The 15,705-nt window shown below is 38.1% G+C and overlaps 3 protein-coding genes across 7 annotated transcripts in view; all 3 read left to right on the top strand.

The window, feature by feature from the left end:
• The window catches only part of LOC107190717, a 96,798-nt gene extending 95,694 nt beyond the window's left edge, over positions 1 to 1,104 (top strand). The window contains exon 10 of the mRNA XM_015579577.1: positions 1 to 1,104. Within this exon, the coding sequence (XP_015435063.1) occupies positions 1 to 634 (634 nt within the window). The 3' untranslated portion in view covers positions 635 to 1,104.
• Positions 1,105 to 9,686: 8,582 nt separating this feature from the next.
• Positions 9,687 to 11,661, top strand: LOC107190671 (26S proteasome non-ATPase regulatory subunit 6). The gene is made up of 5 exons (XM_015579517.1): positions 9,687 to 9,889; positions 10,237 to 10,588; positions 10,670 to 10,998; positions 11,083 to 11,251; positions 11,328 to 11,661. Exons 1-5 carry the CDS (start codon positions 9,745 to 9,747, stop codon positions 11,500 to 11,502), a joined length of 1,170 nt encoding a protein of 389 aa, XP_015435003.1. The 5' UTR covers positions 9,687 to 9,744; the 3' UTR covers positions 11,503 to 11,661.
• Positions 11,662 to 11,929: 268 nt separating this feature from the next.
• LOC107190667 (transcription elongation factor 1 homolog) lies at positions 11,930 to 15,041 on the top strand. Of its 5 annotated transcripts, none has more exons than XM_015579510.1 (5): positions 12,508 to 12,574; positions 13,255 to 13,546; positions 13,625 to 13,842; positions 13,914 to 14,027; positions 14,830 to 15,041. In XM_015579510.1, exons 2-5 carry the CDS (start codon positions 13,347 to 13,349, stop codon positions 14,889 to 14,891), a joined length of 594 nt encoding a protein of 197 aa, XP_015434996.1. In that variant the 5' UTR covers positions 12,508 to 12,574; positions 13,255 to 13,346; the 3' UTR covers positions 14,892 to 15,041. The 5 variants fall into 5 exon arrangements, 4 of the variants coding, with proteins under 4 accessions (XP_015434999.1, XP_015434996.1, XP_015434995.1 ...); XM_015579509.1 differs by lacking the exon at positions 12,508 to 12,574 and adding an exon at positions 13,018 to 13,140; XM_015579511.1 differs by lacking the exon at positions 12,508 to 12,574 and adding an exon at positions 13,018 to 13,140 and having other exon boundaries at positions 14,833 to 15,041.
• Positions 15,042 to 15,705: the final 664 nt, after the last annotated feature.

A 15,705-nucleotide genomic window follows, 5' to 3' on the forward strand; every position in this document is an offset into this window, starting at 1 on the left:
AATGCCGAACGCCGGAATGTCCAATTACAGTCCCCCATTAGCGCCCGGAGGCTCGATCTACCCAAGCTCGCTGCACAACTCGCCCAACGACGGCTACGGTTCCCTTTACAGTATGAACGGTCGTCAGCATCAGGATTCGCAGCAGCAACAGCAACAACAGCACCAACAGCAGCAACAACAACAACAGCAACACAGCAAGTCCTACACGGTTGAGAATCTAGCGTCGAGCAACTATACGCCGACTATGAACCACGGTCATCCCGGTAATTCGTACCCAAACATAATCCCCGGTCCCCATTATCCCGTCCCGATGGGATCGACGAACGGCTATCTTTTCGGCGGCCTCGAGCCGAGCTTGATGCAACGCACCTACGGGATGGGCGGTATGAGCGGCATGGGAGGTATGCACCACCCGTCCCTCGGTCACATGGCCAATCCTTATCCGTACAACGGTTCGTATTCTAGTTCCTTCGACGCGTATCCGGGCCCGCCGGCTGGCATTCACGCGCCAAGCGCGAACTATCCCGGCGGTTACGCGAGCGTCGGCAGCACAACGCCGGGCACATCAACGCCACCGTCTTACCTCCCGTCACATCATAGGCCGCCGGTCGACCTAGCATACGACGGTGTATGATAATCGATGTAAAGCTATGTTCAACTCTCGCGATAGCGATTTCGAGCGCTACGTTTATCTTTTCTACGTATTTTTACACGTTTAGGATCCGCCGCCGCCGCCGCCGCCGCCGGAATAAATCGCGTCGAACGAAACGAAAAGCTTCTATCTCTCTCTATCTCGTTGCGGACGCGCTTTCTGGCCGGACTTTGCTACTGCGATTCGCGCGCGTTTTCTTCATTCCTTCTTCTTCTCGCCCCCCCCCCTCACCCTACTTTCGCTCTAACCTAGTACCGCGCGAACCATCTCGTTTAATTCTCCATCGTCTACGTTTCACCCGCGTTTTCCGTTTCGAAATTTCTTTCGTCCTGTTCTCAAGCCGCTTGAAATGTCTCCGTACTAACCTCACGATGATCCTACATTTCCTCTCTGTCGCTCAATGATTAACGATTGCGCCCCGCGAGTAGTCACACGGACGCGCGGCTCGGAAACCCCCCTGGAAAATGTGATTCGAAAGTGGACGCGGCTGCTGGCCTTGTCGCGTATGGATGGACGCGACTGATTGGGCCGCGCCGCGTTAAGCCTGATTCACACTAACGGTCGAAGGTACGGGCGGATCTAGCGAAGATATACTTGAATTGTATCGATATTTAGTATCGATAGATATTGATACTCGGATCATCGATACACACATTACACTGGCGAGCAAACTCGGCTTTCGCTAGGGGAAAATGTGAGGTAGGGAAAACAGTTTAACATTTATTTCCGAACTTGTCATAAATTTAGTAAGTGTTAGGAGACTTTTCTTCTACGCCGCTTTTTCCCCTAGTGGAAGCCGAGGTTGCTCGTGAGAGTACATCGGGAGTAAAATATCGATATTATCGGTATCGATACTTGCAATTCAATTAGAAGTAATAATATCTAAAAATTGAGATAAATCATTTGTTTATGCAGATATTTACTAAGGCAGATTCGCAGGTGACAGTGTGCAGAAGAAATCGACCAATCGCAAACTTTATAGGAAGCTCGCGATTGGTCCGTTTTGCTTACGACCTATTTACGTTACGGCAAATGCAACGATTGTATCGAAATTTCGATATTTATGGGTTAAGTATCGATACTGGAATATATCATCGCATTAACCTCCGCAAGGACAAATTATTAAGACCAGAAAAGAATAATCAATTGCATTTATTTTAAATATATTTATGAATATTAATGCCAATCAATTGGTACGCTAAGGTTTTTGTGTTAGGAAACTTCCAAGTAAGGGTTTATTGACAATAATATTCATTGATCCTTGGAAGCATGCTTGAATGAAAGAAACAGTGAACGTAGACATATGTGCCAGTATCCCTCAAGAGGTTAAATATCGATACAAAATTCCGATATTTCAATTGGAAGTATGCCCATCACTAGGCAGATCACGATCAGGTCACAGTCGAGGATTTTACCAAGGCGGTCTCACTGAACTATCAGAAGCAATCAAGTACGTGTCGTAGTCTCTTTCATTTTTGTTCGTTCGCTCGAGGCAGGAACAATGTAATTCGTACTTTTTTTCAACCGTCCTCAATAGACAATCTAGCAAACCGACTCCACGGTTAACAGATTTTCATGTAACTTCACGTGTATGTACTGTGAATGCTCCCATCGAATTACGTCTGAGCGATATTGACCGTTGCCTGACTTGACATGATTTGACCGTTGGTGTGAACGAAGCTTTACGCGCTGAAACGTCGTAACCACGACGTCTCGAAACTGCCGGTGCTTGGCGATGCTATCGATCTCGTCTTTCCGAATTGATCGCGTGTCGTCTGTAAACGGGGAAAACGATCTTAAGGTATATATCGTTCTTCCCGTTCCTTTATGTTTCTTCTAATTCTGTTTCCTTTTATTTCGCGCGTCGCTACGCAGCGTGTTACTGTTATAATGTATGTATGTATATCGTTTCGTTATTGTTGAAAGGATACTCCCGATCGTTTCGCTCGACTGACGAGCAAGTGCAATCTATTGTTTTCGATGGGTCAGTATCTTCTTCGTTCTATGTCCGTGCCTAGCAACGTATCTTGTTAGAACTTCAAAAGTTACTCGCGTATACTGCGCGCGTATATCCGTTGTTACTTTTTGTTCGTTCTTTCATCTTTTTTTATTCGTTGTAAAAGAGAAACTCCTTCGTTGATTTGTACGCAACGTGATTCGTGTAGCTGTATAGGCTGCTGCCGACGAGCGAGACTCTCCCATTGAATGAAACACCCTGGCGTTCGGCCGTTGCTTCGAGTAGTTTTCATCGTACCCATGAACGGAATAATACCCGAATTTTATGGAACACCTGGATGGTTTGTATCACGTAAAACGTGTTAGGTCGCCGTTAAACGAAAACGTAAGGGCGCATCTTCATTGAAGTGAACCGTGCGCGTGCGCGTGCGCACAACTTTCCTGCGACCGTTCCGTGAAATTCGGAAATATTTTTTTTTCGAATTTCATGGAGCAACGTAATGTTATCTCTCGCTGACACAACCGGATGCACCGTGTGTACGCGTACACACCCACATATATACTATGTTACAGAATAATATTATTATTATTACATCAAAGCAATAAAGCGGACGCGCGTGTACGCACGGATTAATTGCAAAACTGTACATGTTTAATGCGAGTCTAGTCAATTCGATTCGTTGAATCGTAGCACCGTTTTTCACGCGGATAAGCCGAGTTGTTTTTGCGCGCGCCGATAAAATCTGGAAGGATGATACACGACCAACCCGCCCGTAGATCCGCGTTTGGATCAACAGAGTCCGCTCGTAGAAGACGCTGCCGCTCGTGATCAAAAGTACACAGTGTGTTCCAAAATAGCTTCGACTCTCGGAAATGAGAGGCTCTTAGGATGATTTCAAACAACTTTTCCTTTAGCGAAAATGTCATCCGAGGCTTTGTTAACGAGATATTAACGAAAAACCCCGAACCAATCAGAGCGTGAGTCTGTCGACCGAGGTCTGATTGGTTCGGGGTTTTTCGTTAATATCTCGTTAACAAAGCCTCGAATGACATTTTCGCTAAGGAAAAAGTTGTTTCAAATCACCCCAGGAACCCCTCATTTTCGGTAGTCGAAGCTATTTCGGAACACCCTGTATATAGCCGACCGTAAAGGTACGATTCCACCTGACAGTAAAATTCATGACTTTCGTTGTCGCGTGACACTATCACAATCTGAATCAATGTCATAAACAACGTGACATCTAGTTTTCACGACGACAAAAGTCATACCACGTAGTGTTAAGACAATAAAAGTCACGATTTACTGTCAAGTCAAAACGTACCTTTAGACGAAAATCACACGTTCGATATTTAAATATTCTTGCGTTTCACCCGAGATCTGGCGAGCTACGAGCGACAAGAATGGAACGTCGAACCACTGCGCACGATCGACGACGACCAACCGACCAACGACCGACGACGATCGTTCCTGTTCGCCTGTTTCACGTCCAAGTCCCTCTTGGCTAACGGAACATCGAGAATTTTTTGCCCCCCCCCCCCCCCCCATCCCATGTACAGACTGAGCCACGCGCCGTTAAGCTTCTCGCTTATGAAGTTTGTAAGCTTTTTTCTAACGGAGTGCATATTTAATAGTTATTATATCGTAATCGCGTATTGAAGGACAATGCACGGGATAAATAATTTAAGACCCGACAGCCGGGACGCCTACTTCGGCTCGTCCTTATTACACGTCCCATCCGACGTGAGGCGAGTTTCACACATGAGCACGATTAGTCCCCTCGTCATGAAACAGGCTGTTGTATTTAACGTTTCACGCGTATCGGTTTGGTGTCGTGCGTAAAGTACGCACGGATCGCAGCCGGGAATACACACTGCCACGGCCGGCTGGTGGTAATGGTCAGTAATTATGTTTGTTCGATTGCCCTTAGTAATTTGTTAACGCGTAGTCCTTCGTGAAATGGGTGATTTTGAAATCGGTGGGGAAACGTTAATTACATTGCTTAAAGATTGAATACAAAACCAGTCTGTGTCCGAAAATAATCTTGATGGTATCGACGTTGAGTGTTTACCTTTTACGTATAAATTTATGGAGGGTAGAAATGCAAGTACGAAAATCGACGAAAAATTCACATTTCTTTGATCGTTAGCAGCGACGGATTAAGTGGGGGCGATTTATAGGGGGCGATAAGCTTTCCACTTATGTCAAAAAGTAATTGAATGAAATTTTTGAGAAATTAATCGGATCATAGTTGTTAGAATATAACGAAGCATTGTTCATTATAATCAAGCGTTCGTTATGACTATATGTTATTTAATTTTATTTAGGACAAATTGCAATTTTTGAAGATTTATGTATCCCCCCCCCCCTGGAGTCCCGGAAGGTTAGCCCTGGGCCACAAGAAATCTTAATTCGGGCCTGATCATTAGGTGAACCTTGACGATTCCTTCGATATTTGGCGTTTTCGACAACGACTATGCAAAAATATCAGTGTAATAACCGTGTATGGATCTTAATACCATATTTCGTAAATACCTTTCACGTAAATACGTGAAAGCAAATCGAAGGATTCCTTGGGAAACAGAACGTGTGTGAAACGAGCCTGACCAAACGGACCAACAAAAACCTCCTCCCCCATAGACGATTCAAATTTGGCGTCCACGGCTTTCATAACCTCGCACCCGCTACAGCCATATAGCCGTTCTCGTTGCAATTTGTTTGTCGGTTAAAATCGTTGACTCTCGACATCGCTGTGAAATATTGAATTCGTTACCGTGATTTATTAATGGTTATCGCGTTATGTTGTCTCGTTGATTATATTTCATTGCCGCGTTTCGAACAATCGAGGATTCACAACGGTGACGCGCGCCGATCCCGCAGGATCGGCGCCGCGAACCGGTTGATATCGATGCATGGCACGATCGAATGCATCCTCCTTTGTCGCTGATCGACGCTGTACAATTATGCATCTGGCATGATTATATATATATATAAAGAAAAAAAACAAACGAATGTACGCGTGTGCGCGCGCGCGCGCGCTCGCGAAGTCGTCGAGGCGTGAAAAAGTTGCATAAGAAACGAAATTACAGATGAAATTGCGCGAACAACGAGAGAACGCGTGCACGCGCACGCGCGTACATTTACACAGGATATACATAAAATATAAATATATTATATATTGACTATCTACGATAAGCGAGAAACATTTATCTCGAGTAATCACATAGAATGTGTTGAAAACATTTAAAATGATGCACAGGGTATAGATGAGAGAATCGTTGATATAATAACTGATGTCTATATAATGAATGTTTCTTTTGTTTCTCTATCGGCCTCAAGGACACAAATGGCGCGTACGATCGACAATTAACTATAGTAGATGTTTTTTCAGAATCCATTCCGATTCCGAGATATTGGAACAGTTTATAGCATAAGTGTCTGTCGGTGTTAATTGTTTTTCATCGATGATAATGAAACGAACCGGACAAAACGGGGGAAACGCGGATAAGGAGAGATTAAAATGCATGTAAAAAAAAAAAACGACACAGGGAGACGGCGACGAACAGGAAGTTGCATAAGGAAAAGAAGAAGAGAAAAAAAAACGGGAACGTGAAACACGTTGCCGCGCGTGTCGAACGGGACGCAAGCCAGCCGTCGTGCTATCAAACTAATTGAACATTTCGTCGATTAATCGAATTAAACTTGATTGTAAATTGATCGCTAAGGATTAACTATTAAGTATAAATATATTATACAGATTTAAGTGGTTTCGCTGTTGATCGTATCGAAATAAATGAAGAAAAAAAAACATTGATGAAAGAAAGAGAGAGAGAGAGAGAGAGAGAGAGAGAGAGAGAAAAAGAATGAGGAAAGAGAGAAAGAAAGAGAAGAAAGTATCGAGAAACAAAACGTAAGCGAGTAAGAGAGCTTGGGCCGAATTCACGGCCTTCCGACGTATTTTTTAATCGCTTCGAACCTCCATTATTCAAACCTTATTAAACGTAAACGGTGTATTAAAACTGTGTGTGTGTCGTCCAACCGACCGATCGATCGACCGATCGACCGATCCGTCGATTCGTGACGGAAACGGTAATCGACTGCTCGCTCGCTCACTCGCCTACCCGCTTGTACCTTCACCAATGGTTCCGTCACGATTCTCGGTATCGTATCGATCGTTCCAATTATCGTGATGCGTTCTATATCGACCAACGATGTACTTAACCTCTTCTTACACCTCGGAAAGGTGGGCCAATGGATCATGTTCGATGATTCCTCGTAATTATTCTTTTCTTTTTTTCTGTTCCTCCCCGCGCCCAAATTCCCCATTCACATCGTAGTGGGAACAATGATGCTTCCCTCGTAAAAGATCACACGATAATCCGCTGAAAACTTCATCCGAAACAATGCACACCACCTTTTCTCTTTTCACGCTATTTTTACTTTTACTTTCTCACCGTTGCCATTACATACACGAGCAACTCTACAAGCAAATGTAAATAGATTTGGATGGAACGCATAGATACTTAAACGAAGGAAAAAAAAAAGACGAATATGTCTTTACTCGCATATTTGTACGCGACCGTTTGCTGTTCCAAACCAGAAGTACACATCATAACTGGGCGGTGTCGACAGAACGAAGCTGTTCCGTTTCGACTTTATATCCGTTTACGCGTCGCATCGAATGTACGTTCGATCAGCGGTCGCGTATGGAATACTCGTAGTAAGCTCATCGTGGAGAGCACCGTTTTATATCCTTGGTGCAGGTTATTGGAGGAAACGAAGGGACTGAGCGGAGTGATCAGACAGCAAAAAGGACTCCGTTGAATCTGTTACTTTTTCCAGACGAGATCCGACGAGATCGAACTTTTTGATCGATCGAAAGGGTTTCGTGGATTGTTAACGGTTGAGCAACGCCGTTAGAAATTCAACTGGATAGGCACTGGTGTAATCGTTTAAGAACGACGGAAGAAAAGTCCCGAAAGGAGAAATGTCCGAATCGGCATCTCCAATACATATTGTTTCTTCCAATTTAAAAATGACGAACTCTCGTCGAAATGAGGAATAATCGCAAAATCGACGATTACAAAAATATCCGTTGCAACAGGATTCTTGATTCTGCACCATGTATCCGTTCACTTTGTAACTTTAATTGCCGATTCGCGTCCAAAGGGTGCGCCAGCTATCCGAGTATGTATCTACTTTTTTACCAACCGCGTACCTACATGGCTCGTTCCGAATCCGCAAACTTCTTACTCTGTTGTGTCAATAAACGATACCTTTTTTTTACCAGAACGCGACACGCGTCATTTTCGCCCTCGAAGAAACAAAACACTACGTGCATTCGATCAGTGATGTTAAACAATCGGCTGGTCACGCAGCCAAAGATCGGACAAGTTTCGAGTATCGATGAAATTAAGATCTTTCGATCCTTAGATAAAACGAAAAATGATATGAACTGATTTAAAAATCACATATTCTTATATTTAATGTACGTCTTAGCGTTTAATGCGCATCAACCAAAAACGACGCTTCGGTTGCAAAATAGCACGATCTAAAATGAATGAAAAGAAAAAAGCAGAAGCAACGTCAAAGTTTGACGTAACAACGTGAAAATGTGGTTTCAATTTATAATTTTGAATCGTCTTGAGTCCATTCCGATTGCTTTACCAGAGAAACAAAAAAAAACCGACTGTATCTAATCGAAAAAAAAAGTCAGACGATCTACAACTTTCTTTTTCTAGTACTCCAGTTAGCCTCCCCATAATGACCGTATTGTAGTCTTCTTTCACTGTTACTGTCCAAAGATAATCGTAACGATGTTATTCAGAGAAGAATGATTAGCGTCGCGCGAAATCATAGTTGGAAAGAAAGGAATACTAAGGTAATCAGTATGCGTTGCATTGTACGATTCATGAATGAATGATATCGCATCGCGCGATCCCTCTTGTAAATTTTAAACGTAACGAATCCTATGGAGACAAACTTTACTCTTCTTTGGCTCTACCGACGTCACTGGCAGTTTGTGTCAACAAATAAATTGATTCGTTAAAACGAGACTTTGATTCTTTCATTATTTCTGTGACTTATATAATTTACGCTGAAGACATTGTGTATGCTGCATTCAATCTTTTTACTAACAATAACTGTTTTATATAAAACAAAAAAAGTACTGTATTGTACAGAGAAATTTTGAAGTCATCCTGCGACAGCGCTTGCATAGAGATGCAGACATAACTTTATCTTTATTCATTCCGTTAACGATGAAGTAAGTCACAACACGATGCTGACGTGCTCGTCACGTGGTGGACCTCGATTGGTCCATTTTGCGTTTTATTTGAAATAAATCCAAGAATGGAACCTCGAAATTACATAAATTTCAAGATTTCTTTCTTTTATTAATTAATATCCCAATAATCAATTGTTTTCAACGAATAGTTTAATGCATTGGCATTCCTATAAGCACCGACTAGGTAAGGATAGACCTATCATCTTATGGGACTTCGTGTCTCATGTTCTGAAATACCGATAGTGTAAAAAGTCAGGGATTTTCTGCTGCCCTCTACGTTATGAGAACGGTGAATTTGTGAACTACGTTAAATCTAAGAAGGGACCAACTCGCTCCATCATTAACTGGAATGAATAATATTTGTATTTACTATATTCCTACTTATGCTATGAATTCATATTATGTAACACTACGAACTCAAATGTGTTCAGTTTTTCCAGATTTTATCGCGTAACCCGAATAATAACATAGTTATTAACTACAGCAGATTCTCGATAGCAGCTCTGCTCGGAAGTTTATCGACGAGCTTTTATCGTAATGCTGCATATGTTTTTGAGCTTGATGCATTTGAAGCAATAATATATATATCTAATGATCATATATTACGAACAAAACTGCAAACTAAGCAGCTAGTTCCGTAAGAAAGACTTCTAAGCTTCTACCATATAGGAAAATCGAGTTGTTGTCGAGAATCGATTGTACTAGGAACACGAATAATCCTAGTAACTGTTTAATTTACCGAAAGAGTTTGAACATCGCATCTTAGTTATTACATAGTCTGTGTTCTACGCGATTTACAAAGTGTTAGTTCATTGTGTCTATCGACAGTTGTAATTATAATTTTAGTTTATAATGCCGTTAGAAAATCTTGAAGAAGAGGGTTTGGAGAAGAACCCGAATTTAGAGTTGGCTCAAACTAAATTTTTGTTGAGCCTGCCAGAACATAAAGATGATCCTTTTTTAAAAAATAAACTTCTAGATGCCATTAAAGCAGAAAGTGAGACTGCATCTTTTTTCACCGATTTAAGTGCTGCAATATAAACATATATTTAACAGATTTTCAGTTATAACTTATTATTTCTTACTGTCTTAAATTGAATTATACGTTTATATATTTTTTATTACTTATACAATACAGAAATTTATACGTTATTCTGCCGTGACGTTTACCATAACCTCGTCAGTCTTCAATTCTCTGTACAGTTTATTAATTTCTTGACGTATTAATCGATTTCCGTGTTTTATAATGTAGCTTTTTTTTACCAGTTTAATGTGTAATTCACATTTACAGTGTGTATTACTGTTAGCATTTGTGTACTTTTTCAATATGATTCTTTTCTCTAGACATGGCTCCATTTTATGAAGATGTATGTAAAGATTTGGATTGGCCTACCGATGAAGCCCTGTTGTCTGCAATGAAAGCACGCAATATGGAACAATTAAAAGAGCTAGATGATGCAATTGATGATGCTGAAAAGAATTTAGGAGAAATGGAAGTTCGTGAAGCAAATCTTAAAAAATCGGAGCACCTTTGCAGAATAGGGGACAAAGAAGGTGCTATCTCTGCATTTCGGAAAACTTATGATAAAACTGTATCTTTGGGTCACAGATTAGACATTGTATTTCATAATATTAGGATTGGATTATTCTATTTGGATCATGACCATATTACAAGAAACATAGAAAAAGCTAAAAGGTATAAAAATATTAAAATTAAGTTTTATGTAATTGTACTACATAAAAGAAAAAAAGTATTTGCAACAACATTTCATTTTAGTTTAATAGAAGAGGGTGGTGATTGGGACAGAAGAAATCGTCTCAAAGTTTATCAAGGAACATATTGTATAGCAGTGCGTGACTTTAAAGAAGCTGCAAACTTTTTTTTGGATACAATTAGCACGTTTACAAGTTACGAGCTAATGGATTACAATATGTTTGTGAGGTACACAGTATACTTAAGCATGATAAGTTTGCCCAGAAATGAACTCAGGGATAAAATCATCAAGGGCTCCGAAATTTTAGAAGTACTTCACAGTAATTCAGATGTGAAAGATTACTTGTTTTCTCTGTACAACTGTCACTACGCTGATTTCTTCAAAAATCTTGGTAAAGAGAATTTTTATTGAAAGAATGAAACACCTAATTATTGAAAACAATAAAATATGTCACAACATTGTAATACATTTTTAGCACACGTTGAAGGCTTACTGCGCAGGGATTATTTAATATTCCCTCATTACCGATATTATGTTAGAGAAATGCGAATTCTGGCGTACACGCAACTTCTGGAATCTTATAGATCTCTGACATTACAATACATGGCAGAAGCATTTGGTGTTACAGTAGAATACGTTGATCAGTAGGTTTTACAGATTTTACTTTTAATTACACGAAATGTTTATAACCTCTACTGATGGTTTAATTTTATCTTGCAGGGAAATATCACGTTTTATTGCAGCGGGAAGACTGCATTGTAAAGTGGATCGCGTCGGTGGAGTAGTCGAAACCAATAGACCGGATAGCAAAAATTGGCAATATCAAGCTATGGTCAAACAGGGAGATTTGCTGCTCAATAGGGTGCAAAAATTATCACGTGTTATTAATATTTAATTACATAACAAATAAATCATTATGATTCAGTATCAAATCACAGAATCTACTTATTTGCGTGCTTGGAATTCTTTTAGACTAATTTGTAACATACTTAATCTTAATTTTGTATCAAAGACCCTCATTATAATTATTAAATTCTATGGTAAATATACACAATTAAATGTCAATTCGGATAAGTAACATGTGTGTCATTTTCTCCCCACTTGTGTACTCTATATTATTTCGGTCTGAATAAAATAATAATGTGAACTAAAAAATCTAGTTAGCATATACTATATATATACAGCATATAGTTTGAACATTCAAGTCTGAAAAAATAAGCTCCAAAACGAAACAATCGCTGTCGTTTACAGATGATCAAATTACAACTGCTTTGATGTTTTCACGAATAGTAACGTCAAGTAACGTTCTCAGTCACCTTTCGACATTTGTCGGTACAAGGTTCTGAAATTCATGTAATTATATATGTACAAAGTTGATTTAGAGCAGAAAAAAAATTTCTGATATTTCGAATCATTTGACAGTGAGTTTTAAATAAATATTTATCACTCCACAATTAACAAAAATTTCAATAGAATTGCTGATACACATCGTTGGAAAACCCACGCGAAACATTTAAATCGTTGTAACGGTTATTTTGCCAGAAGCTGAAACTGAAACGGTCAAAAGGGTACTGAAAAATGGGACGGCGAAAGAGCAAACGACAGGCCCCCCAAAAGAGAAAAGCTATCGAGCCTATGGATATACAGTTCACGTGCCCATTTTGTAACCACGAGAAATCGTGCGAAGTTAAAATGTAAGTCCTGTGCTTTACAATAAAGCGACGTCTGCCGAAACGGAGTATAACATGTCGCATTTTTTGTGATTGTAGGGACAAAGGACGAAACACCGCAAGGATTTCATGTCGAGTTTGTTTAGAAGATTATCAGACGTCTGTCAATGTGCTATCAGAACCGATCGATGTATACAACGACTGGATCGACGCATGCGATGCTATAAATTAAACGATTTAAACTTCATGATTTCGGACGAAGGAACCTCATGTGCCTTTCTATACGTTTGAAAGTTTGTAAGATTCCTATTAATACTTAAGATTAATCTTATTATATCGATTATCCAAATCTATTTTCTATTTTGACTATAATGTATTGACAGTGTTGACTAGTATATTATACATATCGTTGTGACATGTAACATGCAGCACATGTTTTTCAACCATTTTATGATATGATAATTTTCCCAATAACATGTTGAAAACAATATGTAAGCGAATAAAAATAAACTTGTTTGTGTACAGGAGCATAAATTGAAAGTTTTTATTAATAGTATAATTGTGTAAGCGTTAATTATCACTTATTTAGGAGATATACGGTATTCTAATTGGTTTTCGGTCTATTTCAGTGTAATATATGTAATTCCATTGTTAACGGCCAGTGTCAGTAAAATTACTTTTAAAATGCGCGCTGTGATGACTTTCTATATATAAAGAATGACGCGAATACTATATTGTTCTTCGGTGTTTGCTATTTAACGGTAGATAAGAGAACTCGCTCTGAAATTTTATCGGTTTTCCTACCGGTTTTGCAGTAATTCCTCTCCATTATGACTAATCTTTCACAGTCTGATTGATGAAATGTAAGTGGTCGTGGTTTTGCAAAGGTCGAAACTTCTTGACAGAGTGATCTAATTTATTGTCTTCGAATGAGGGTAATGTAGAATTCGTGAACTTGCATGACGTTTGTTTTGCAGTGGTCATCGTCTAAAAATACCGGGAGGCAAAACGAAAAGATTGACTAACATAAAAGCGTAAGAATCGAGTTTCTAACTTATAGTCGTGAACGATGGATAAAGCCAAGGCAATACCTGATGGACGAAAGTTACCACCCCTTCGGAGTTTAAACGATTTCATTCTGGAATCGTCGCGTTTCCAACTACCCAATTTTAAAGATTTCGAGAAATGGGGTAACAGAGTGGTAAATAATCTTATTTACTATCAAACCAACTACCTTTATATGTCAATCGCAATCATACTTATTGTAGGGTAAGTGTTAAGATTCGAATGGTTATAGTTTGGTAAGGTGTATGGACTTTTATATAGTTTAAATTTTTTATTTTTCAGATCAATGCATCCTTCAAAGATATTATTTGGTGTATCTACAGTGGTATTAATGTGGACACAATATCTTTATGGAACCATTGAGAATAAAGAAGTAGCTAACATAAGAAGACAATATCCATTACTTCAACTTGTAATGCTTTTTCTATGCGCATATTATGTGTTTGTTAACTTGAATTCAATTTTTCTGGTGTTATTCAGTTTCTTATTGTCATTTTGCAGTAAGTTTTACAGTTAATTCACTATGCATAATATTTTCATTAATTCATATGGATTCCATTTTTCATTTTAGTAATTTTTATACACGCATCGTTGAGATTAAGGCATCTTAAGAATAAGATTGTCAACAAAATCGAGGGGATTGGATTGGAGCGTACACCAATGGGCATTTTCTTGCAATATTTTGGTATGAAAGAAGAATTTATTACATAAACTTCTACTATTCCATTGTTATGTACTTAATTGTGTGTATTTACATAAAGACAAATATATACATGTATTTTTATTATTTTTATTTAAAACAGAAAATCATTTTTTTACTCTAACGTTGTGCTTTCCTGATTAAAAAGAAATTAAGAGCATAACAATTTCATGCTTGCTTAATTATTTTAGTATATTTACTTATGAATGTAAACTAATACAAATATTGTATTTATGAAATGTTACATCAAATAAAATTATTATATAATAGTTAAAGTATTGACGAATGTGTAGATTGTAGATAATATTGAAAGCATTGGTGGTTTATTGATAATATTATGTGTCATATTTTTGGACAGTTTTCCTCGTTTTCTAAATGAGGACTGAAGGTAATTTAGATCAATAAATATGGAATGTGCGCAATCTGTTCTCCTAGTTGCAATGTAAAATCTTGAGAAAATAAAAGTGCTTAAATATCAACAAAAAATTCTTTAAGAAGTATAATTTCGATGAGATTATATATTCTATTTATTGTATATTTAAGTTTATTTATATATTTGATGTATTTATTGAACAACCTTGTTACATTGTAGATACATATTTTCTTCATACATTATGTAAACAAGGAACTATATTTCATAGATATTTGGTGACAGTGAAAAATATTGATTCAGCTAACACCTTAATCCAGTACTAATTATTTTTTGTTATTCAATAATTATGTTTCATATTGGCACATAATCAATTCTTAATCCTAATTTCTCGATATATTTTTTTATTTCATCAAGCAGAAGATGTGACTGGTATAGTCGTACGTGCACAGACAACCTTTGTCCAATCGCTTCAGTAGTAACCCACTTTAACCACATCTAGGAGTGAATGTAATTTACTAATGACTATTGAATGCTGCTTTAATTTAATGGAAATTATGTTTCTGGATGAATACCACAGTGAGAGGTATCTATGTTAAAATTTCCACAGCAAAATAATTAAACTGTGTAATAAAATTAACTAATGTAAAATCTATGAAACAATATTTATGCAAATACAGGTATTTCTAGTGTTACGACCTCTTCGACTTACGACTGTAAAGAAAAAGATATTTTTTTTTAAACGATGGTTAAAATAGAAATTTTTGAATTAAATTTAATATGTTAAATATCTAATAAATACATACATATATGTATTGTAACTGAAAATAAATACTATTTGATTAAATAATTGTGTAATAATTTTAATTCTTTGAATGTTATTATCCCAGTGTATGTTTCCTTATCAGTGAATTTATTTAAAATTGCATATATTGAAAACCATTCGCAATGCATTCAATTAAAGAGGAAAGTACATATGTGTATGTATGAACATATTATGTACGAAGCTCGACTTACGACGAAAGTTCCGGAACGGAACCCCATCATAACTCGAGGAATGCCTGTATAAGTAAGGCAATTAAGATTCTGAAGTCAATGAAATTTTTGTGAATGTATATGAGTTATGTAAATTATAAACCCTTCCAAGACCTTAATCATAGTAGTTAATTATATTTACTGTCTTATGATGTAAATCTTTAAGTTACTGTATCAACTTTGTATTGCATACGTGTAAATAAAGATAGCAATATATTAGCAATGATAGCAATGTTTATTATCGTAAAATTTGAAGCT

This window comes from Dufourea novaeangliae, unplaced genomic scaffold, assembly GCF_001272555.1.
Source record: "Dufourea novaeangliae isolate 0120121106 unplaced genomic scaffold, ASM127255v1 scaffold170, whole genome shotgun sequence".
NCBI classification, from domain to species: domain Eukaryota; kingdom Metazoa; phylum Arthropoda; class Insecta; order Hymenoptera; family Halictidae; genus Dufourea; species Dufourea novaeangliae.